Raw genomic sequence first — 23,252 nt, forward strand, 5'->3', positions numbered from 1 at the left:
CTCCAGGTGATTCCAAGTTGTCGTATAGTTGACAGCCTGAACTGTATTGCATGTTGTGTTGGTAGACTTGTAAATTTGTAGAACACCGGGTAAACCTTGCAAAAGTTGTTTGTTGATGACGTTGACAACTTCATTTCTTGGATCAAGAATTGCTCTTTGATACAGCCATGCGTGATCGGTGAAATTCTGTACCCACCTATGGCAAAAGTTTCAGATTTGTGTGTGCCGTAGATTTGGCTGGGCATCGCACACATACACACAGACAAACACTTCCGGATATCACGGACTGAATTTAGCTCCTTGTGTCGGGGATCGAAAATGGCTTCCTACGCCATGGACTTAAAAGTGGCTCCTTGACTTGTATTACCTATCTTATGTACGCTACCTAGCGACAGTGAATCTTTGCATTTAATCCTGGTGACAGCAGGTTGGACTTTCATATCCCAACGCATGTTTTCTGCATATTTTTCGCTCATAACTCACCAACGTAAACGAAAATTAAAAATTCGGCTTCGAGGTGCCTTTGGACTTCCTTCCATCGACTTATCTTAAACCACATCTCTTGAGTGCCGAAGATTTGGATGGGCATCACACACACACACCCTCACAGGGAGATAGAGATAGATAGATAGAGAGAGAGAGAGAGAGAGAGAGAGAGAGAGAGAGAGAGAAAAACACTTTCTTTTTTTTTATTATTATCGATACCCGTTCCCCTCTCACCGCAAATCACAGTCAGGGAACGGAATGAGGGCTTTTAATAGGTGTAGTTTCTAAGACTGAAGAGGTGTTAGCCGCTGTCAAGTGTTCCCTAACTATAAGTACCGTGCTGTCGGCACGGCGGGCGCAGCTTGAAGCATATGAGTGAAGCTGAAAGCACTTTTCCCGACAACTATTAGAAATATGGAAGGAACTAAACAGCGTAAAGGTAACGCGCATTGTTACGTTGATGCATGCAGTAATACTTATAGGAGCATTAACACCCATCACTTCGCATGAAAGCTTACCTCAAGACAAACTTAATAAGGTCGAAGAGTTATAGACGTTTGCCTGATCACTTCTTCTCTTATCAAAGAAAAATTATCGTACTTTATTGCTTCTCATTATGTACGTGTCCATGTGTTACACAGATTTCTTCCCTTTATTAATCCATTATCAGTAATAATACAATCTTTTATTGGCTGAATGCCGCAGGTAATTTCTATGTTACACATGACTTATGGGTGAATGCAGTCAGCATTGTCCTGTAGTTATGGTACACAAAGCGCGGCGCTACCAGTGCGATTTTCAAACCGATGCACGGCTCCTATAGTATGAAACCATATAACCATCCAAAGTGGTCAGTTTGACAATACCAGTTAAAAATATTTATTGCTATTATTATTATTAATAATAATAATATTATTACTATTAGAGTAGGGAGGAGGCAAAAGCGACAGTCCTTAGCACAGGATGACGTAATGGGGGAAAACGTTCCTCTGTTTCAATAGATATATTACGACAAAATATTTTAACTTACTATTTTTGTATCTCTCTTTTCCTTTCTTTCTTTTTTTTTTACAAATGAATAACTATGAAAACGAATTAATTATGAATCTTCTTCTTTTTCTGCCACTTTGTCCCACACCTGTGGGGTCATGGTGGCGAAATGTGTTGCACATGTGGATTTGGCCCTGTTTTACGGCTGGATGTCCTTGCTGACGCTAACCCTACGGAGGGATGTAATCACTATTGTATGTTTCTGTGGTGGTTGTAGTGCGGTGTGTTGTCTGAATATGAAGAGGGAAGTGTTGGGATAAACACAAATACACAGTCCTCGAGCTAGAAGAATTAATCAAACGCGATTAAAATTTCCAATGCAGCCGGGAATCGAGCCCAGGACCCTCTGAACCTAAGCCCTCGACGCTGACCATTCATCCAAGGAGTCGGACGTAACGAATTAAGTAACAATAAATCAATTACATTTTAGCAAAAATTAAATATGGCTCATGAAATATTTGAATAACCATAAATACGTACTAGGAGGGGTTATCAACCAGAACACTAGCGAACAGCTCCGATAATGCGCATGAATAAGGGTTCACAGTTCGATTTGACGCTGATACAAGTAGGCACCAGCTTTCAACTCTTTATTTATTCAAAGCAGGAGCAAAGATTCCAGAAAAACATCAAATCTGGAATATTTCCGCCAATACAGGTGCTAGGCTCACGCTATATAACTGACAAGAGAACATTTTAAGACCTAGGCCAGAACAAACAAAAACGAAAGAGATTAAGAAACATCACAGATATCCCCAAAGGATAACATGAGAACAAAGACTAATGGTGCAAAAACCAATAGTGAATCAGAGGATAAACCCAATCTAAACTGTGACTGGGGGGTGGGGATAAACTACGATCGAAAAACGTTCACAGAAGGTTAAATTTTGAATAAGTCTAGTTGCAGTAAAGAAAAGTGATGAGGATTTCCAAGGAAAAAGCACTGGCATATCCTTGTGAAGTTAAAGGAAAAGGAATAGGTAAAGGAACTAGTTCTATAATTTGTTAAAAGTCCACAAAATTTGGCTACATAATTTGAAAGACAAACCACTATATATTTCGTCCCAGCTTAAGTATTTATCCTCCTTCCACAACAGTATTAACCGCTCAGGTTCCTCCTTTTCTATTCCTGTTCACCGATCGTCTAGGCCTATGTATAACAATTATTTCTTTGTTGTGATGGGTTCCTGCCAGTCAGTTTCAGAAATACCACCTCATTAATTAAATTTAAGACTGCTTGCCGAGACCACCTGCTGAATGCAGCTGAGTCACTTGTATGACTGGATGATCGAATGAATGTGAGTTAGAAATGTGTAATGTATTTTTCTGTAGGTTATTAGTTACTATATAATATTATGTACTCAAACTCTGTTCCCAATAATGTATCCCTACAGTGGTTAAGTGTAAGAGAGGGCCAAGGGTCCTAACGTCGCCACATACAAAGGCATAATAAATAAATAAATAAAATAAATAAATAAATAAATAAATAAATAAATAAATAAATAAATAAATAAATAAATAAATAAATAAATAAAGGCGAAGATCCTACTCTGAACTTTTCATAAAAGTTTTAAAATATCTTCGTCCACCCGCAGAGGAGTACCAAAGAGTTTAGAAGCTTTTACATGTTGAGATACTGATGTTTAACTTACCCAGCAACCAGCCACCCGACCCTTTAGAGGTCTGAATCACTCCAGGAGAAGACCCAGGAAACGACGACAGGGCGACATTTATGGACAAGGAACGAGTTGCCACCGAGGGAGTGGTTGCGCAGCTCGGGTCACGTAGCTGTCAGCTTGCATTTGGGAGGTAGTGACTTCGAACCCCACTGCCGGCAGCCCTAAAATGGTTTTCCGTGGTTTCCCATTATCACACCAATGCTGGGGTTGTACCTTCATCAAGGCTATGGTCACTTCCTTCCCACTTCCAGCACTTTCCTACCCCCCTCCCGGTCGCCATAAAACATGTCTGTACGGTGCGACGTAAAGCATAATAATAATAATAATAATAATAATAATAATAATAATAATAATAATAATAATAATAATAATAATAATAATAATAATAGTAATAATAATAATAATAACCTCAAAATAAGTTTTGGGCTTAAGCAACTAGATGGCACATCCAGAAGTAAGAGGGCCAGTCTGTTAACAGACTGAACAGCAGGACGAGAGTAATCAAGTGAATACTAAATTCACAGGTTCGCCGGTAGGTGGCTTGAGAGAAAAATGAAAGGAGGCCCATCTAAATTCAGGGAAGGCCGTATTTACACGTCACAAGTAATATTAATATCATTAATCTTCTTCTTCTTCTTCTTCTTATTCTTCTTTTCCTACCGCATTTTCCCACACCTGTGGGGTCGCGGACGCGAACTGCATCGCACATGTGGATTTGGTCCTGTTTTACGGCCGGTTGCCCTTCCTGACGCCAACCCTATTTGGAGGGATGTAATCATTATTGCGTGTTTCTGTGGTGGTTGGTAGTGTGGTATGTTGTCTGAATATGATGAGGAGAATGTTGGGACGGACAAATACATCCAGTCCCCGAGCCAGAAGAATTAATCAGAAGCGATTAAAATCCCCCACCCGGCAGGGAATCGAACTCGGGACCCTCTGAACCGAAGTCCAGTACGCTGACCATTCAGCCAACGAGTCGGACCTATAAATATCATTAATATAAATCAATTATTACCGATCGAATTGGCCGTGCCGTTAGGGGCGCGCGGCTGTGAGCTTGCACCTGGGAGGCAGTGGGTTTGAACCCCACTGTTGGCAGCCCTGAAGACGGTTTTCTGTGGTTTTCCAATTTCACGCCAGTCAAATGCTGGGGGTGTACCTTAATTAAGGCCACGGCTGGTTCCTTCCCACTTCTAGCCCTTTCCAATCCCATCGTCGCCATGAGACCTATCTGTGTCGGTGAGACGTACAGCAACTTTTAAAAAATAAAAGTCAATTATTTTAAAATGTATTACAATACGGATGCTACTTTTCGCGTAACGGTACTGTATATTGGCCAATGTTTTAAAGTAAAAAGAAATAGAACGATCTACAGCTAGATATTAATATTACTGTTATAAATATTAATAATTCTAATAATATTATTTCAGTCAATATAATCTTAATATCAACTTTCTTTCTTAATCTGTTTACCCCCCAGGGTTGGTTATTCCCTCAGACTCTACGAGGGATCGTACCTCTACAGCCTCAAGGGCAGTGTACTGGTACGCGAGGCTTTGGGTCTGCGGAAACAACTAGGGAGGAGGACCAGTACCTCGTCCAGGTGTCCTCACCTGCTATGCTCAGCAGGGTTCTTGTGGGGAGATCGGAAGATAGGAAATGATAGACTAAGAAGAGAGAAGGAAGCGGCCATGGCCTTAAGTTAGGTAGGCCTACTATCCCGACATTTGCCTGGAGGTTAAGTGGGAACCATGGAAAACCACTTCGAGGATGGTTGAGGTGGAAATCGAACGCCCCTCTACTCAGTTGACTTCCCGATGACGAGCAGACCCTGTTCCAACCCTCGTACCACTTTTCAAATTTCGTGGCAGAGCCGGGAATCGAACCCGGGCATCGTGGGTGGCAGGTAATCACACTAACTACTACACCACAGAGGAGGACATCATAATCATCATGGAAAATATTAGTCTAAATGAAAAACAGCAACGGAAAATGTCTACAGATTTCATATTATGCTGTTATAAATAACAAAAATGCTCTCACTTGTTACCCAGTGTCCGTAGTTTTGCAGTACAGTTTAGCAATACTGAAACGTCAACATAGTTTAACTAAACACCATCAAATAGGAACTGAATTCACATATTCCAAATGAGTTTGCAAACCCTTCAAGAATCAACTTATTCCCTTTGGAAAAGATTAATGTATCGCTTAGTTGGTTCTCTGTGGTCTTCCCCTTACCTTACGTGATTTATTAGTCCCAATTGCCTAATAGAGCTTTTCTAGCTGACTGTCACCCTCCCCCTACGCTAGATAGTTCGTATAAGTGTATGGCGTATAATCTTGCAATTTTCCTTTCAGCCTGCGGTAATTCCTACCCAAATTTCTCTATCAGTATTATCACACTGTGTCCAGTATTGAAATCATAAAGCTCCAACTTAGCCGCGTTTCTCTGTACCATCTCTTAATAACGGTAACTCTTGTTTGACACGGATCCTACGCAACTGCTCCATATTTCAGGATTGGTCTCTTAGGTAGATAACCCAGTTCTTTAACTTAGTACTACTGTCTTTTTGTAACCATGTTACAAAATATTGTGATTAGTTTGGGCACAAAACTGAACATTGCAGGCAATGTATACCCTCTGTAAAACTGTATTAACATGGAGGCCAGAACAATTGTGGTTCAGACTCCCTACGCCTCCACACGTAATACCGTCGGGGTAGGAAAAGAACAAGGGTTGACCAAGGGAATCAGATAAGATCGATGAAAGTGAAGAGCCTGACAAAAGTAAGTGGAAGCAATGCTAGATCTCAGCTAAGTGCGCCGTGGTCGCTTACACACACACACACTCCAAATCTGGGGCCCTTTTAATCGCCTTATACGACAGGCAGGGCATACCATAGGTGTTCAACCCACAAGGGATGTTTTTATTTACTTTTAATTGTGATTTGTGCGTGTGATTGTCATCCCCCAGTTTCTGTTAAGACTACTGTGTCCGCTGTTGATATTTTTGATCTTCTTACATAACCTATACCTACACAGTTCCTCCTTTCCTTGCAAGCGTGCTAACGGTCCATTGTTCTCGAGGCGCGATCAGGCATTACATCTTTCGCTATCTCTTAGCTCGTGCTTATTGATGTTAACAATGTCATGTGCTGTTTTTCAGTAGGCCGCCTTCTAAACGATTCATAGAATTTCAGGCTCTATGGCAGACATGTGCAATATCTGTAACAAGAATGTGAAGAGGAACGAGAATTCAGTACAGTACGAGAACTCCGTGAGATGGCAGTACTCCCCAGGGGAGAATCGGACATCGCTGAGAGAAGGAAGTATCCACTCACATTGTAAACCAAAAGTACTGAAGACGTGGAACAGAGAAGGAATTATAGGATGGTGGGAAGCAACGCAAACCGGGTATATGAGCTGGTATGTTTTTAGGTGTACAGTAAAACGGGTGCTTGTTACAAAAACTAACAGATCGTGGTTTATTACTTCTCGTAAATATACAATAATCTAGAGTCAACTGTTTCGGCATTATCCACATCAACTGTAAACATACAAAACTCTAATTGGTACATATCATAATCTTCAAAATCTTGCCCACCCTGGTCGGTCGATTTTAAAGGAACGGCCAGCTGCACTGGTCTTGTGACCATGGAGCGATCCGGGAGCTAAAGAATGACTGTTCGGATTCTGTCATCTCGTCCCCGGCGCAGTTCACAAATTCGGCTTAGTTTCCACGCCACTCTGGGCTTCAAGTACATTTGTAAAAGAACTACAACACCTATCCTTAGTTCGGTTTCTTTCTTGGTCTGCTTCACTTCGCGGTAACTCCTTAATTGAAGTAGGTATTCCATTTTCCATCATCGCTCAAAGTATAAAATGAGCTTTTGTCTCTGTCTGTACACCTTAGGCAAATCTTGGTTGATGGAAGTATGTGGTCAGCCTTCTCCTATGAGGAAGTGTGAAGGTGCCAGGATATCAGAGTTACTGTCATATACGACTTTACAGTGCCCTCGATCCCCACCAAAAGAGTATTCCCAACACCTGTAAAATATATCATGATCTTCAACATTGGCGTTAGAGGGCCTGCTTGTCGAGAAATCAGTATCAAACACAAACACAACGTTGGTTTCTGCCGGTGTGATCGTAGCGTGCTTGCTTTGACGCGATCCTATCAGCTCTGTATTCAAGCCCCTCCCCTGGCGAAGTTTTGTTTTACAACTTGCTCTACGTAACACCGACACAGATAGGTCTTATGGCGACGATGGGACAGGAGAGGCCTAGGAGTGGGAAGGAATCGACCGTGGCCTTAATTAAGGTGCAGCCCCAACATTTGCCTGGTGTGAAAATGGGAAACCACGGAAATCCATCTTCAGGGCTGTCGACAGTAGGGCTCGAACCCACTACCTCTCGGATACAAGCTCACAGCTGAGCGCCCCTAACTGCACGGCCAAATCACCCGGTGAAGTTTTATTCCTTGACTGGCACTGTCATGTCCGTTTTAAGTTACGTATAGATTTAGCAACACAACCTCGCAAAGTGCATTTGAATTCACCCACGAAGCGATCTGATTGGCTAATATCAGCAGACGATAAAACGAGAACGGTGCGTGATTTTGAATTATTTATTTCAAATTATTTATCAGTATGAGCAACCCTCTAACGCTGATATACCCGGTTTGCGTTGTCTCCGACCAGCCTAAACAGTAGAAAAGATAAAGTCATACATAGACATAATTATAACCAATATTAGAACTGGCAAGGAGAACATGCTAAAACAAGTGAAAACGTCGGCAGTATGCCAAGAAATAAAACACCGCATGCAACGTCCAACAGTGATCAAAGTGAAAGCTCTTCGCCCCACAGAGGTAACTACCTCAGTTCATACGCCCCCAGCGAAGAAGACAAACCAAAACAGAATCAGGACACTAAATGAAACCCTGAGGAAAACGAAAAAAGCGGAACCACTACGAAACAATAACCACCAAAAGAGGAGGATCGCGTCAACAGGAGAAAAGAGGCAGACATTGAGAGCAAAAGACACGAAAATAAGGAGCAACAAAGAAATCCGACATGGCAAGGGCAGCTGTAAACAACAAGGTGAATAGAGGAGAAGACTCAAGAAGGATACGCACATCACGGGGGTCAAAATACTCGGAGACGGAAGATTCAGAGCAGCGGATCAAATGGCGTGGCTGTACGTAGGCCGTCTACAACAGTCTGTCGAGAAGTGAATCCTCACCATGCACCTGAAAGAAAACTGAGTTGAAGTGTGAATAGAGTCCGAAGACCGGGTAGAAGAACCTCATTTCTGGCTAAGAGGTGTCATCCTGAGGACGTACCTTTTGGAAGGCATCAGAAATCAGGCATACGACTCTGGGGAGGAAATAATGAGTGACAACATTGAAACATTAGCACGGAATATTGAAGGTATTCCTTAGTAGAACGTTTCTCACAAGGGAGTGGAGCATTCAAGGCTTCTACACTGACATGTATTTGCTATGCGAGGATAAAGAAGCAGGCCTGTTAGTACATCATGGGAATCCTGTAAGGTATTAATACAGTATAATGGATGATCTTAATTGAGGTAATCACATTAACGAGGTTGTAGAGAAAGGATATAGATCTCCTCACATGGTCATTAGGGCATTTAAGATTTGTGGTAAGGATGTAAACGAGAGGGCATTTAAGTCTCCGGTAAGACCACAATTAGTGTATGGGACACAGACCCTATTACTTGATATCAGAACTGGAAAAAATCCAAAGGAAACCAGCACAATTTCTTCTTTGTGATTTCCGACGAAAAAAGAAAAGTGTTACGAAAATGTTGCAAACTTTGAACTGGGAAGACTTGGAACTAAGGAGGCGAGCTGTTCGACTAAGTGGTATGTTCTGAGCTGTCAGTGCAGGGATGACTTGGAATTGCATTGGTAGACGAATAAGCTTGAGTGGAGTATAATACGAAGATGAAGATGACGAATAGGCTTGAGTGGAGTTTTTAAAAGTAGGAAATACCATAATATGAAGATGAAGAATGAGCTTGAGTGGAGTTTTTAAAAGTAAGAAATTTCATAATATGAAGATGATGACGACGAATAGGCTTGAGTCGAGTTTTTAAAAGTAGGAAATATCATAATACGAAGATGAAGATGAGAATAAACTTGCGTGGAGTTTTTAAAAGTAGAAAATATCATAATATGAAGATGAAGATGACGAATAAGCTTGAGTGGAGTTTTTAAAAGTAAGAAATATCATAATATGGAGAAGAAGATGACGAATAAACTTGAGGGGAGTTTTTAAAAGTAGGAAATATCATAATATGAAGATGAAGATGACGAATAAACGAGTGGAGTTTTTGAAAGTAGGAAATATCATAATATGAAGATGAAGATGACGAATAGGCTTGAGTGGAGTTTTTAAAAGTAAGAAATATCATAATATGGAGAAGAAGATGACGAATAAACTTGAGTGGAGGTTTTAAAAGTAGGAAATATCATAATATGGAGAAGAAGATGACGAATAAACTTGAGTGGAGGTTTTAAAAGTAGGAAATATCATAATATGAGGATGAAGATGACGAATAAGCTTGAGTGGAGTTTTTAAAAGTAGGAAATATCATAATATGAAGATGAAGATGACGAATAAGCTTGAGTGGAGTTTTTAAAAGTAAGAAATATCATAATATGGAGAAGAAGATGACGAATAAGCTTGAGTGGAGTTTTTGAAAGTAAGAAATATCATAATATGAAGATGAAGATGACGAATAGGCTTGAGTGGAGTTTTTAAAAGTAAGAAATATCATAATATGGAGAAGAAGATGACGAATAAACTTGAGTGGAGTTTTAAAAGTAGGAAATATCATAATATGGAGAAGAAGATGACGAATAAACTTGAGTGGAGGTTTTAAAAGTAGGAAATATCATAATATGAGGATGAAGATGACGAATAAGCTTGAGTGGAGTTTTTAAAAGTAGGAAATATCATAATATGAAGATGAAGATGACGAATAAGCTTGAGTGGAGTTTTTAAAAGTAAGAAATATCATAATATGGAGAAGAAGATGACGAATAAGCTTGAGTGGAGTTTTTGAAAGTAAGAAATATCATAATATGAAGATGAAGATGACGAATAAGCTTGAGTGGAGTTTTTAAAAGTAGGAAATATCATAATATGGAGAAGAAGATGACGAATAAACTTGAGTGGAGGTTTTAAAAGTAGGAAATATCATAATATGAAGATGAAGATGACGAATAAGCTTGAGTGGAGTTTTTAAAAGTAGGAAATATCATAATATGAAGATGAAGATGACGAATAAGCTTGAGTGGAGTTTTTAAAAGTAGGAAATATCATAATATGAAGATGAAGATGACGAATAAGCTTGAGTGGAGTTTTTAAAAGTAGGAAATATCATAATATGGAGAAGAAGATGACGAACAGGCTTGAGTGGAGTTTTTAAAAGTAGGAAATATCATAATATGAAGATGAAGATGACGAATAAGCTTGAGTGGAGTTTTTGAAAGTAAGAAATATCATAATATGGAGTTGGAATTCAAGAAGACAAATTAGGGCAAATATTCATTTATATGACGAGGGATAAGAGATTGGAATAATTTATCGAGGAATATTTTGATACATCTTCAAGTTCTTTGAAAATATTAAAGAAAAGTTTAATAATAATAATAATAATAATAATAATAATAATAATAATAATAATAATAATAATAATAATAATAATAATAATAATAATAATGCTACTGGCTTTACGTCCCACTAATTACGGTTTTCGGAAACGCCGAGGTGCCGGAATTTTGTCCCGCAGGAGTTCTTTTACGTGCCAGTAAATCTACCGACACGAGGCTGACATATTTGAGCACCTTCAAATATCACCGGACTGAGCCAGGATCGAACCTGCCAAGTTGGGGTCGGAAGGCCAGCGCCTCAATCGTGTGAGCCACTCAGCCCGGCAAAGAAAAGGTTAGGTTAACTATTAAGAGATAATCTGCCACTTGGACGAGAGCCCTAAATGCAGATCATTGATTGATTGATTGATTGATCGATTGATTGAAATCGTACGTTCTCTACAACCAAGATTCTCTCCATTTAAAGTGGAAATCAAAAAATCAGTAATGCTTGTCATCAGAACAAAACTCTTAACATTCAGCGTGTACCTTGCTCCGGGCTACGCGAGGCACTTCAGCAGGAACCCGCCATACTCACCTGAGGTATGAATTTCAGGGTAGATATACACAATTGATGAAAAAGGGTGAAAGTGTCAGAAACATATTTTCAAATAAACGCTAATAATAGAATTGCCGAGCATAATGGCACTTTCAGTCTTCTCTACCAAAGGAGACCACGAATTAATGATTGCCTACAGCCTTTGAAGTGCAATACATTTTATATAATTACATAAAAATATTTAGCTTCTATACATTTCATTGTTTTAATTAAGTGGCTCAGAAATTTGAAAATACATGAGTGATAGCACACGGACACAATGGACAGCACAGAAGAATTGCAGCGCGGCGCTGGCACATTCACCATTCCCCACCAAAGTTAGCTGGGCACATTGGACTGTGGCTCTACCTGTTGAACTTCATACCAACTAAACTAATGACCTCAGTCACATGCACAAGTTACCACCATATGCGGCGTGGCTAATGCATCCCCTTATTTTTTTTAAACCCCCACATTTTTCATATTTCGGCACTTTTGTCCTTTTCCATTTGCGGTCATCAATTATAAGGTGGAAGCGGTTTTGAATTTCCTTGAGGAGGAAGACCTCTACAAGAGCAGTGAAAAATGTACAATCGGGTTGGTGCTAGCGAGTATGGTGAGTGTCAAGAATGCATCGTAATTAATGCTGATGAGAGTTACTAGCGAGTGCATGTCCGTAGTGACCAACTTCACCCTACCAGAGAACAGCAGAGTCCAATTCTAGGCTTCAAGACTATCAAGAAACTGAATACACTCTAGAACAATCATCCCAACGAGTCTCAGCATCACTGCTATAAATACACAACGGCCGTATTGATAGTTCTTTAACAAAACTGAACACTCTCGATGAATAACAAGAAGGTTAAATCTAGCTAGGGAAATAAACCGCGAATCCCTGCACACAGCTGTAGCCAAGGCATCGAATACTACACTGAGTGAATAGTCCCGGATAATAAGTCCTCAGCGGAGAATCGAAAACAAAATAATACGAAGAGATGGCAGTCAATCTGATAGAAGAAGATTAAGAAGAATAAATAGGATACGACCCTCACAACGCCCTGAAACTGAAGAAACCAACTCTCCAAAAAGACATATCCATGGAAACTTGGATAGCTCACAACAGCCAAGTATTGAAATGTAAGGACACCACACCCTGTACAGCCATTGTCATCAAGGAAAATAGAATGGTCTTCCTGATATTTACTCTACAGGAAGTACTGGAAATTATTGCAACCTTCAAACTTAAGTTGGCTTTTGGAACAGTTAAGATCTGAAACGAACATTTCAAGAACGAATCCCCAAAAGTTTACAGAAACCTGGACTAGCATATTCAGTGAGTACTGCCAACAACGAAAAATCCCAGAACTCTGGAGCACTTCAAGAATAAAAATCCTGTACAAAGGTAAAGGCGGTGCAAGCACTTCTGACTTGTACAGAGCATACCGTTGGAGCGCTCGCTACTGACAAATTTTGAGAAAACGCAGAGATTCACCACCTTAATCGATAGAACATTCCCGAAGAATAGTTCGGATTCATAAAACGCCAATCAACTATTCAGGCTGTGGAGTGCCTACACGATAAACTTGAATAACTTAGGCACCCAGAAGGGAAACTGTCCGCTTGACTACCCTAAAGCATTCTATACATTCATTAGAAATATCTCATGACTAAGCTCGAATGATCTTAAAACAATGACCGGACCCCTTTAACAACAAAAAGACTGTGAAAATGACCCTCATAAGATAGGGAAAGCAGGTGGCAAATGACATCCACTTAGACCAATAACCGCTGATGATCATGAGCAAGTTCAAATGCTTGGGTATAATTTTACAGCCCCATGGAACCACAAATACAGCGCACATTAAAGACAGAGTATCGTCAGTAGCTATAGTGGCTATGAATGATATCAACCACTTGTCAAAGATCTCTTTTCGAGCAGCGATGAAACTCTTTCAGGGCAAGATTATACCAGTGGTTGCCTACGGACTGCAGATCACCTGGTAACACTTGACAACAAGCAATCTAAAAGATATACAAAAATGTAACAGAGACGTTCAAGAAGCGAGCACTTTGCCTCTCGAAATTCTCGCCGTCAAGACTCACGTACAGTACGAGGTAAGCAGGGAAACAATGCTTCTAGAAATCCAGCGTCTACAACTGCCACTACCATCCACACCAGCATACGAAGAAGTAGTCCTCGAGAACCAAAGGTGGAAAAACGAAATTTGGATTGGTTTCTACCGCGCGGATGCCATGACAAAAGAGGACTGGAAGGAAGCTAACTGCGAGATGAGACACCTTATTCCAACATTCGTGCTGCACCGTTTCCATCATAAGATCTGCCGTACCGAACGCTTCCACGAGCAGTGTGCAGACTGTGTGTGCTATATACCATGTGAACGAGTTTAAAAGACTAACAAAAACACGAAAGGCTAACATAATATTGCAGTGATGAGTACTAAAAATGTGAAAGGTATTAAAGTTGTATTTCATTCTACTATTCAGCTATATATGACCATTGGTTACAATAAACATATTAACAATACATTTCTTAAAAAAATCATACATGCTCAACGGATAAGTACAAAGTGGCCCGATTTCCGAGAGGCCACAGCGGGACACCAAGTACTGTACTTCGAGGTAGGGCAGCTTTAAGTATTACATACCATTCATATTTTAAAACAAACATACGCGTAGTATAAAACACACATAAAGTTATAAAGGAATTGAGGCGTCCAGAAGCAAAACTCTGTGCGTGCACCAGAATAATTTTTCCTTTGGATAGCAGATATTCAAAATTCCTTTTCATTGTAGTTTCAGGTTCCCTTAGGGACTGTTTTTCTGACAATATTTAAAATATTCAGGTTTTTTTTGTTAGTTATTACCTACAATGGTTTGGAATCACCGAGGTTTGCTCCTGTTCTCATGGATGTACAGAGAATTGCTTCTGTAGAGATATTATCGTAACGTAAGAGAAAATAAATGGCTTAATGATGGTTCAAAGGAAAAAATTAATTATTTAACAACTGCAAGTAACTATGATTACAAAGTATATGACATCAAATGAAGGCCTGCAAGAAGTAAAAAGACCACAACCTTGCAAGTCCTGTCCTGCCCTGTCCCATCCAAATTACAGAGGCAACTCATTGCCTTCTGGATGAATTTAAAACTCTGAGTCCTCCTCTGCATTGTTCCTACCTGTCTGAGAATCGATCAGACTATTATAGAAAGCAAGATCTTAGTTTTCTTTCCAAGTCTCCCCGAAATTATTTCTGAGCAGAAAGTCAATGTCACTAACTTTCTCTTCCTTTAAGGCTCTTCCAATTCAGGTACCATTCGGCTTCATGGACGAGTAGGCTTTCCTACTACTGTTTCCGTTTTTCTTCACGGCTGTGTGCAGTATGGCCAAGTTGACACAAGCTCAGGACAAACGTACATGGAGGAAAAAAGCTGGGAAAACAGCATTATTCAGATATAGAACGCGATGTGTATTAAGCTAGTTTTGCACTCACTAACCACCTTGTGCGACTCATTGGCTGAATGGTCAGCATTCAGGCCTTCGGTTCGGAGGGTCTCGGGTTTGATTCCCGGCCGGGTTTGGGATTTTAATCGCCTCTGATTAATTCTTCTGGCCCGGGGACTGGGTGTTTGTGTTTGTTCCAACACTTTCCTCTTCATATTCAGACAACACACTACACTACCAACCACAACAGAAACACGCAATAGTAATTACATCCCTCCATATAGGGTTGGCGTCAGGAAGGGCACCTGGCCGTAAAACAGGGCCTAATCCACATTGCTACATAGTTTTCGCCCGCGACCCGAAAGATGTGGGAAAAGTGGTAGAAAAAGAAGAAGAAGAAGAAGCACTTACTAACAACTTTAGGTAATGGCGCTTTGTAAATATACAACAGTTCTGCTTCCTGATGATGAAAATGGATTCACTCAGTTTTGCTTTGCAATCAGAAGTGGATTCACACACTTTTGCACCTGTAGGCTGTTTTCCAGGTGCGTTTTAGAAGAGACGGAAGCAGTTTTGTTCGTATTTTGAGGGCCTATTCAACAGACGGAAGCATAGAGAACATAATGGTAGCAACAACTCATTTTCGAGAAAAAGTGGATTTACTGCAATTTGCTTCTGGACGCCTCAATGTAGTAGAGCTTTATTTAACGTAATAATCGTTGATTTTTCTGCACTGTGTATTGTTTTGCAACCGAGGGAGGTGCGATTAGCGAAGTGGCTTACACGGACTTGTACACGTTCTGTAGATCCCGATTTGTAATTTCCACCTGAACATTAACGTGGTGTCAATCAGGGCATCTGGTCTTAAACCCTCCGGCATAAACAACAAATGAACCAGGTTCCAGGGACCCCAGAAATACCTGGAATAAGCTGAAGAAAGTTTATCGGCACCCCTGAAGATGTTTTCCGTGGTTTCGCATTTTCACACTAGGCAAATGCTGGGGGTGTTTCTTAATTAAGACCACAGCCACTTCTTTCCTACCTCTTGGCCTTTCTTTTTTGCTAGTTGTTTTACGTCGCACCGACATAGATAGGTCTTATGGCGACGATGGGACAGGGAAGGGCTAGGACTGGGAAGGAAGCGGCCGTGGCCTTAATTAAGGTACAGCCCAAACATTTGCCCGGTGTGAAAATGGGAAACCACGGAAAACCATTTACAGGGCTGCCGACAGTGGGGCTCGAACCTACTATCTCCCGGATACTGGATACTGGCCGCACTTAAGCGACTGCAGCTATCGAGCTCGGTTAGACCTTTCTTATCCCATCGTCGCCATAAGACCTATCTGCGTCGGATCAACGTAAAGGAAAAGAAAAGAAAGAATGTTTAGTTACGCTTGACTTCTCTTTAAATATTTCATAAAAATTTTCACGGGTAAGACCAACTTTGCTTTTTAGAACAAGCAGTGCCTTCACTGTTTCAGTCTTTAATTGAGACTTGATTACTGTCCAAAAGTTATTTACCAAAGTGAATACTCGTTCTCCAGGGCAGTTCGTCCTAGGTAGAACAAAACGATTCAGTATTTGTGTATTTAAAATGACTGAGCACTTCCGCCCATCGTTCCTCGACAGAAGTTTTGAGGCACTCCATTCTTTAATGATTTATTTTTCAAGTAGCTGATCTCATCGGAAAGTCCATTCTCATCATTTGCAACACTGCTAAGTATTGTGGAAAGAACTTTAAGTCATCTTCTCTTCGTATTCTTCTAACACCTTTTCCACATCCTAGTGAGGTCGCATGTATGAACAGTGTAGCACATATGGTTTTGGCTCTGTTTTACCGCTGAATGCCATTCCTGACACCAACCCTATGGGGAGGGATATATTCACTATTACTTGTTTCTGTGGTGGTTGGTAGAATATATTGTGTGTGTCTGAAGAAGAAAGTTTTAGGGAGGACACAGATACGCACCGTTGGAAGCCCTCAAAATGGATTTCCATGGTTCCCCATTTTCACACAAGGAAAATGCTGGGTTTGTATCTTAATTAAGACCACGGCCGGTTCCTCCCCACTCCTAGCACTTTTCTATCCCATCGTTGCCATAAGACCACCTGTGACGGTGCGATGAATTAACCACAAGCGATAAAATTCCCCATCCTGACCGGGAATCGAACGCAGGACCCTCTGAATCGAAGGCTTCGACGCTGGCCATTCAGTCAAGGAACTGGACAAGACATTACGTGTTCTCAACATGGAATTTCCTTTAATATCAACCAGGTCTGCTATTCCACAGAGCCGGGCTGAATAGCTAGAGCGCTGGCCTTCTGAGCCCAACATGGAAGGGTCGATCCCGGCTCAGTCTGATGGTATTTGAAGGTGCTCAAATACGTCGATCTCGTGTCGGTAGATTTACTGGCACGTCAAAGAACTTCTGCGGAACAAAATTCCGGCAACTTTGCGTCTCTGAAAACTGTAAAGGTAGTCAGTGGGACGTAACATTAATAATATTTTTATTACGTATAGGTTCGTTAATTTTCAAGTCAGGAACAACCAGAAATGTGTAGAACACTATTTTTCACCCTACCTCGTACTTCTCAAATAAATTAACTTGACCCAAAGCCACTTCAGTAACTGACTTAATGCTTTTCAGTGAGGAAAGCAATGGCTAACTACCTTGCGTCTTACCGTGCCTTATAAGTCTCATTGTGGCGCCCCAATTCGTTTTTGCGGTTTCTCTATAACTGCATGTCCTTTGGTCGAACTATTTGAGGAATCGACCAGCTCACGGGCTTGCTTATTTATCGTATGGCTTTTACTACCGGGTGTGTCCGACGACCTGGTTCAGGTCTTTCTATTTGACACCCACGGGCGACCTGCATGTCTCGATGCGGGATGATGATAATGAGGTAGGGAGAGGGTGAAACCCGGTGTCGGCGTGTAGCCTACTCCTGTCGAACAACACCAAAGCTTTACGTCTCCATCTGACGGACAAATCACCATCAACAGCGTCATATGCTCTCAATCAATACGAGCACTAGGGAGAGTTTTGGAACTGAATCCAAGTTTTTGGCACGCTATCTAGTGGTCAGAAATTATAAACCACCACCTCTCCTACCCTGCAGTTCAAGATTCTGCTGGTGATCAATGGTATTCGAACCGGCTAACCAAAGTGTCCTACCATACAGACTTCACGTCTTAATGATCATGGCGACCAGGCGAGCTAGGTTACGGGCTCAGGACTTAAAAAGACAGAAAATGTTCTTCAGTCTTCAAAACTACGAGTGAGCTAGATGACGCCGTCGATCGACGTGGCCACTGAAAGGATGAGAGATATTTTTCTCTCAAAATTGAAGTCGTTTTCCATGAAAAAATATTATCATTCAACAAAGTGGGGCATTTCGTAGTCCCCCCAAAATGTTTGACTGACTAATAAGGACTGTCTGATCGATCACGTTAATACATCTTCTTCTACCGCTCCTCCCGTACTTGTGCCGGTGCGCACTGTGTCGCATATGTGGATTTGGCTCTATTTTACGGTCGTATGCCCTTCCTGGCGTCAACCCTATTTGGAGGGATGTAATCACTATTGCGTGTTTGTTTGGTGGTCGGTGGTATGTTGTGTTACTGTATATGAAGAGGAGAATGTTGGGACAAAAAGAAACACCCAGTCCCCGAATCAGTAGAATTAATCAGACGCGATTAAAATTCCAGACCTGGCCGAGAATTGAACCCGGTACCCTCTGAACCGAAGTCCCAATACTGACCATTCAATCAAGCAGCTGGACGATAATACACCTGGTTATATTTTATTCTATCGACTCATGCATTACCTGCACGTGGTACTGATATGGACTCCTTGTCCTTACTCCCCCCTATGGGCGAGGTTGGTAGAATAACACCCACAGTATCCCCTGCCTGTCGTAAGAGACGACTAAAAGGGGCCCCAGGGGCTCTGAAATTTGGACCCTGGGTTTACGACTATAAGGCCCTTAGCTGAGTCCTGGCATTGCTTCCACTTATTTACGCCAGGCTCCTCACTTTCATCCATCCTATCTGACCTCCCTTGGTCAACTCTTGTTAGTTTCCGACCCCGACGGTATTAAAGCACTCGAGGCCCAGGGAGTGTCATTTTCACGCCCTTCGTGGTGCTTGTCTTTCTTTGGACGATATCTACATTTTTTGAAGTGTCGGATCCCTTCAATTTTTCTCTCTGATTAATATTATATAGGGGATGGTTGGCCAGTTGTACTTCCTCTTAAAACAATAGTCACTACCACCACCACTACCTTGTCCTTATCTGTCCATTATAGAGTCTTCATTCGGTTTCTTCTCACAGTAAAAAACTCGTGCGAATGGTCATTTACCAGAAAAAGCCATACTGTTGACAATTTTGATGGCTGTTAATGAGATTTTTTTTTTTTTTTTTTTGCGTGATATCTGGGAAAATTCTTCGCCAGAACCGTAATTACGGGAGTTTCATAATGTGCGGATGTAACACCCGAATCATATCGCAAACAAGTGGAGTTTTTCTGCTCGTTAATTCGCTCAAATTGCCGTGTGGTGAAATGTAGTGTAGTTTCGCCTGGCTGTGAGGCCACGCGCTTGGCAAGCAGCACGCCTCAGTTTGGGACGAAGCAGCCATGAGTGAGGATCGCCACGCCGCGAGCTCTGCGACCGGGGACCATGAGGTCGAGTGGAAGAACCTGAGTTTCAGGGAGAAGGCTCGGTATATGATAACCCATATCACTGTAGAGCCTATAGGGGCTCTTTATATCATGCCTAGCGTGCTGGCAAGTCTTGCAACACAGAACTTAAACTTGGAGAAAGCGTGTTATGTTAACTTAAAGTATGGAGACGAAGTATGTCAGGCTTTGACAGCGAGAAAGACAGCTAACTACAAAGCTGAAGAGACCAAGGTGCAGCAGCTTGTGGCAGGGATGATCATGTGGAAGACAATAGTTCAATCAGCTCTTCCCTCTATTCTGATGCTCTTTCTAGGCTCGTGGTCAGACCGCCGGGGCAGAAGAAAACCCTTGATGTTAATGCCTATAGTAGGGGAGTTTCTCACCAGCATCGGGCTCATATTCTGCACCTACTTCTTCTATGAGCTGCCGATGGAGGTGGCGGGGGTTGTTGAGGCGCTGTTTCCTGCACTAACAGGCGGATGGTTTATAATGTTCATGGCAGTGTACAGCTACATAGGGGATATCACAACAGTAAAAATGCGTACTGTGCGCATAGGGTTCGTCAGCCTCTGTAATCACATAGGAGTGCCCATTGGCATGGCGCTAAGTGGTATTCTCTACGTCAAGATCGGATTCTACGGCATATTCTCGATCGCGGCCGTACTGTACACCATCATATTCTGCTACACCATGTTCCGTATTCAGGAAGAAAGGAAGCCCTTGTCTGTCGAAGAGAAGAAGAAGAGGGAACAACAGAAATGCTGGAGGTTTCACGAGCTGGTGGATCTCAAACATGTGGCCGAGACTTTTAGGGTTGTCTTCAAGAACGACAAGCACGACCGTCGCCGGAGGGTCATCATGCTTATGGTGTGCTGCATGGTGATAATAGGACCCCTTCACGGTGAGTACAACTACTTCCTGTGCACTGGCATTTTTACAAACATCAATTTTATTTATTTAAAATATGTTATTGTTTAAAGTTCGGATTCCTTATTCCTTTAGAAATAAAAAACGATGGTATTTACAATTAATGACGCGAAAATAACTCTCATGGGCTCATAATTTGTGACCGTGAAGTGGAGATCACGAGACCTCAATGGAGTCTAACGCGTTTAACGTGTTCCCTATGGAAACTCACTTGGCCAATTGTCATTCTCTTCTAGTCATATTGTTTTAGTTACAAGTCTGTGAGGACTAGGGAGTCTTTCCTTTTCACTGCTCTCAAATTCGCGCTCCACTGCTAAATGCTTAGCCTACTGGCCTTTGGTCAAAGGGGTCCCTAGTTCGATTCCCGGCCGCGTCTGGGATTTTAACATTAATTCGTTGATTCCTCTGGCTTGGGGGATTGTGCCGTTTTCAGCATTATAATCTTAGGTAGAGCCCACAAACGCGCAGGTCGCCCTTATTGCGTCAACTCGAAGGACTTTCACCAGACCTCTCCGGAGGCCATATGCCGCTAAAAACTCCTCTGATGACTCTTTCTTAGCTGATATTTTTATTCTTCGAAGGATCAGTGTTAGGATAATAATTATGTAATGCTATTGGCTTTATGTCCCACTAACTATTTTTACGGTTTTCGGAGACGCCAAGGTGCCAAAATTTGGTCCCACAGGAGTTCTTATACGGGCCAGCGTGCCAGTAAATCTACCAACACGAAAATGACGTATTTGAGTACCTTAAAATATCACCGGACTGAGGTAGGAAGTTGACTCAGTGTGTTAAACATTCACGGGGACATAATTTGTAAAACCAACAAATCTCTTGAATCTATTTTCTAAGAAGCCTCAAAAGTTGGATTTTAGATTGTAATGTTAACATACCGTTCGCTGTAAAACTGTTGACCTTGATCATATTGTTCTGGTTCTCAATCAATCAATCAATCAATCAATCAATCAATCAATCAATCAATCAATCAATCAATCAATCAATCAATCAATCAATCAATCAATCAATCAATCAATCAATCAATCAATCAATCAATCAATCAATCAATCAATCAATCAATCAATCAATCAATCAATCAATCAATCAATCAATCAATCAATCAATCAATCAATCAATCAATCAATCAATCAATCAATCAATCGCTACTGATATGCATTTAGGGCAGTCGCCCAGGTGGCAGATTCCCTATCTGTTGTGTTTTCCTAGCCTTTTCTTAAATGATTTCAAATAAATTGGAAATTTATTGAACATCTACCTTGGTAAGTTATTCTAATCCTTAACTCCCCTTCCTATAAATGAATATTAGCCCCAATTTGTCCTCCTGAATTCCAACTTTATCTTCATATTGTGATCTTTCCTACTTTTAAAGACGCCACTCAAACGTATTCGTCTACTAATGTCATTCCACGCCATTTCTCCAATGACAGCTCGGAACATACCACTTAGTCGAGCAGCTCGTCTTCTTTCTCCCAGTTCTTCCCAGCCCAAACTTTGCAACATTTTTGTAACGCTACTCTTTTGTCGGAAATCACCCAGAACAAATCGAGCTGCTTTTCTTTGGATTTTTTCTTGAATTAAGTAATCCTGGTGAGGGTCCCATACACTGGAACCATACTCTAGTCGGGGTCTTACCAGAGACTTATATGCCCTCTTCTTTACATCCATACTACAACCCCTAAATACCCTCATAACCATGTGCAGAGATATATATATATATACCCTTTATTTACAATCCCATTTATGTGATTACCCCAATGAAGATCTTTACTTATATTAACACCTAGATACTTACAATGATTGCCAAAAGGAACTTTATCCCCATCAACGCAGTAATTAAAACTAGAGGATTTTTCCTATTTGTGAAACTCACAACCTGACTTTTAATGTAAGATTTTGTAGAGTGTTGTAATTTGAATATCAACTTAGTTCACTTGTTTCAGTGTCCTTATATACACACAGACGCACAAGCACCTTCATTATGTTGTATCATCCTTTTGTAACTATACTTCCCCTCCTCTCCCCCCCCAACTCCCATCAGTTGAACCTGGCTACGCTACTGAGTATTTCCAAAACTTATCAAACAATGGTTCAGCACTGTAGTATGGGGGTTGCTTGCCTATTTCCGTTACCGGCCAATTCAATGGCTGGATGGAGGGCTGAAGTGAGGTTCACTCAGTGAGACCAACTAAGAAAGATGCGGTATGAGAGGCAGTGGACCCGGTCACGAAATCCATGCAATGTAGCTAACGAGTCCTCTCGCTGACCACGTTGGACTCGTATCATCCATAGACTACAGCATGGAATACGAAAGAGAGAATGTGGGCATTTCAAATGCTTGTATATTCTCGCAGGTTTAGTAAGAGAAACTAAGCTAGGAAACACCTTGGTTAATGTCTTGGTATTTTACAGGTCTTCCTCTTCCGGGGCGTTTCCCCAATTTATTGTGACCGGAAGCTGGAGTATTAGTATTGCTTGTTTCTGGTAGAGTGGTATGTTAATGAAGACGAGTGTATTAAGGTGAAGAGTAAAGCACAGTACCCAATGTATAGTAATTAAGCATACACAGTTAAATTCCCCAAGCCGACCTGGAATCGAACCCGGAGCTCTCTGCACACGTTGATCATTAAGCCAAGGAGCCGGACATGATATTTTAAAAGTATTTAATCCTAAATGATTGCTTGTTGTTTCATGTAAGCGTCTTGGGACATCCATCTATGGGAATTATAT

At 41.3% G+C, this 23,252-nt stretch overlaps 1 protein-coding gene across 1 annotated transcript in view; it reads left to right on the forward strand.

The window, feature by feature from the left end:
- The first annotated feature begins 19,535 nt into the window (after nucleotides 1-19,535).
- The window catches only part of LOC136884884 (probable peptidoglycan muropeptide transporter SLC46), a 431,764-nt gene continuing 428,047 nt past the window's right edge, over nucleotides 19,536-23,252 (forward strand). The window contains exon 1 of the mRNA XM_067157189.2: nucleotides 19,536-20,481. Coding sequence (XP_067013290.1) covers nucleotides 19,536-20,481 — 946 coding nt within the window. The remainder of the gene's footprint in view (nucleotides 20,482-23,252) is intronic.

This window comes from Anabrus simplex, chromosome 1 (assembly GCF_040414725.1).
Source record: "Anabrus simplex isolate iqAnaSimp1 chromosome 1, ASM4041472v1, whole genome shotgun sequence".
In the NCBI taxonomy this organism is placed as follows: domain Eukaryota; kingdom Metazoa; phylum Arthropoda; class Insecta; order Orthoptera; family Tettigoniidae; genus Anabrus; species Anabrus simplex.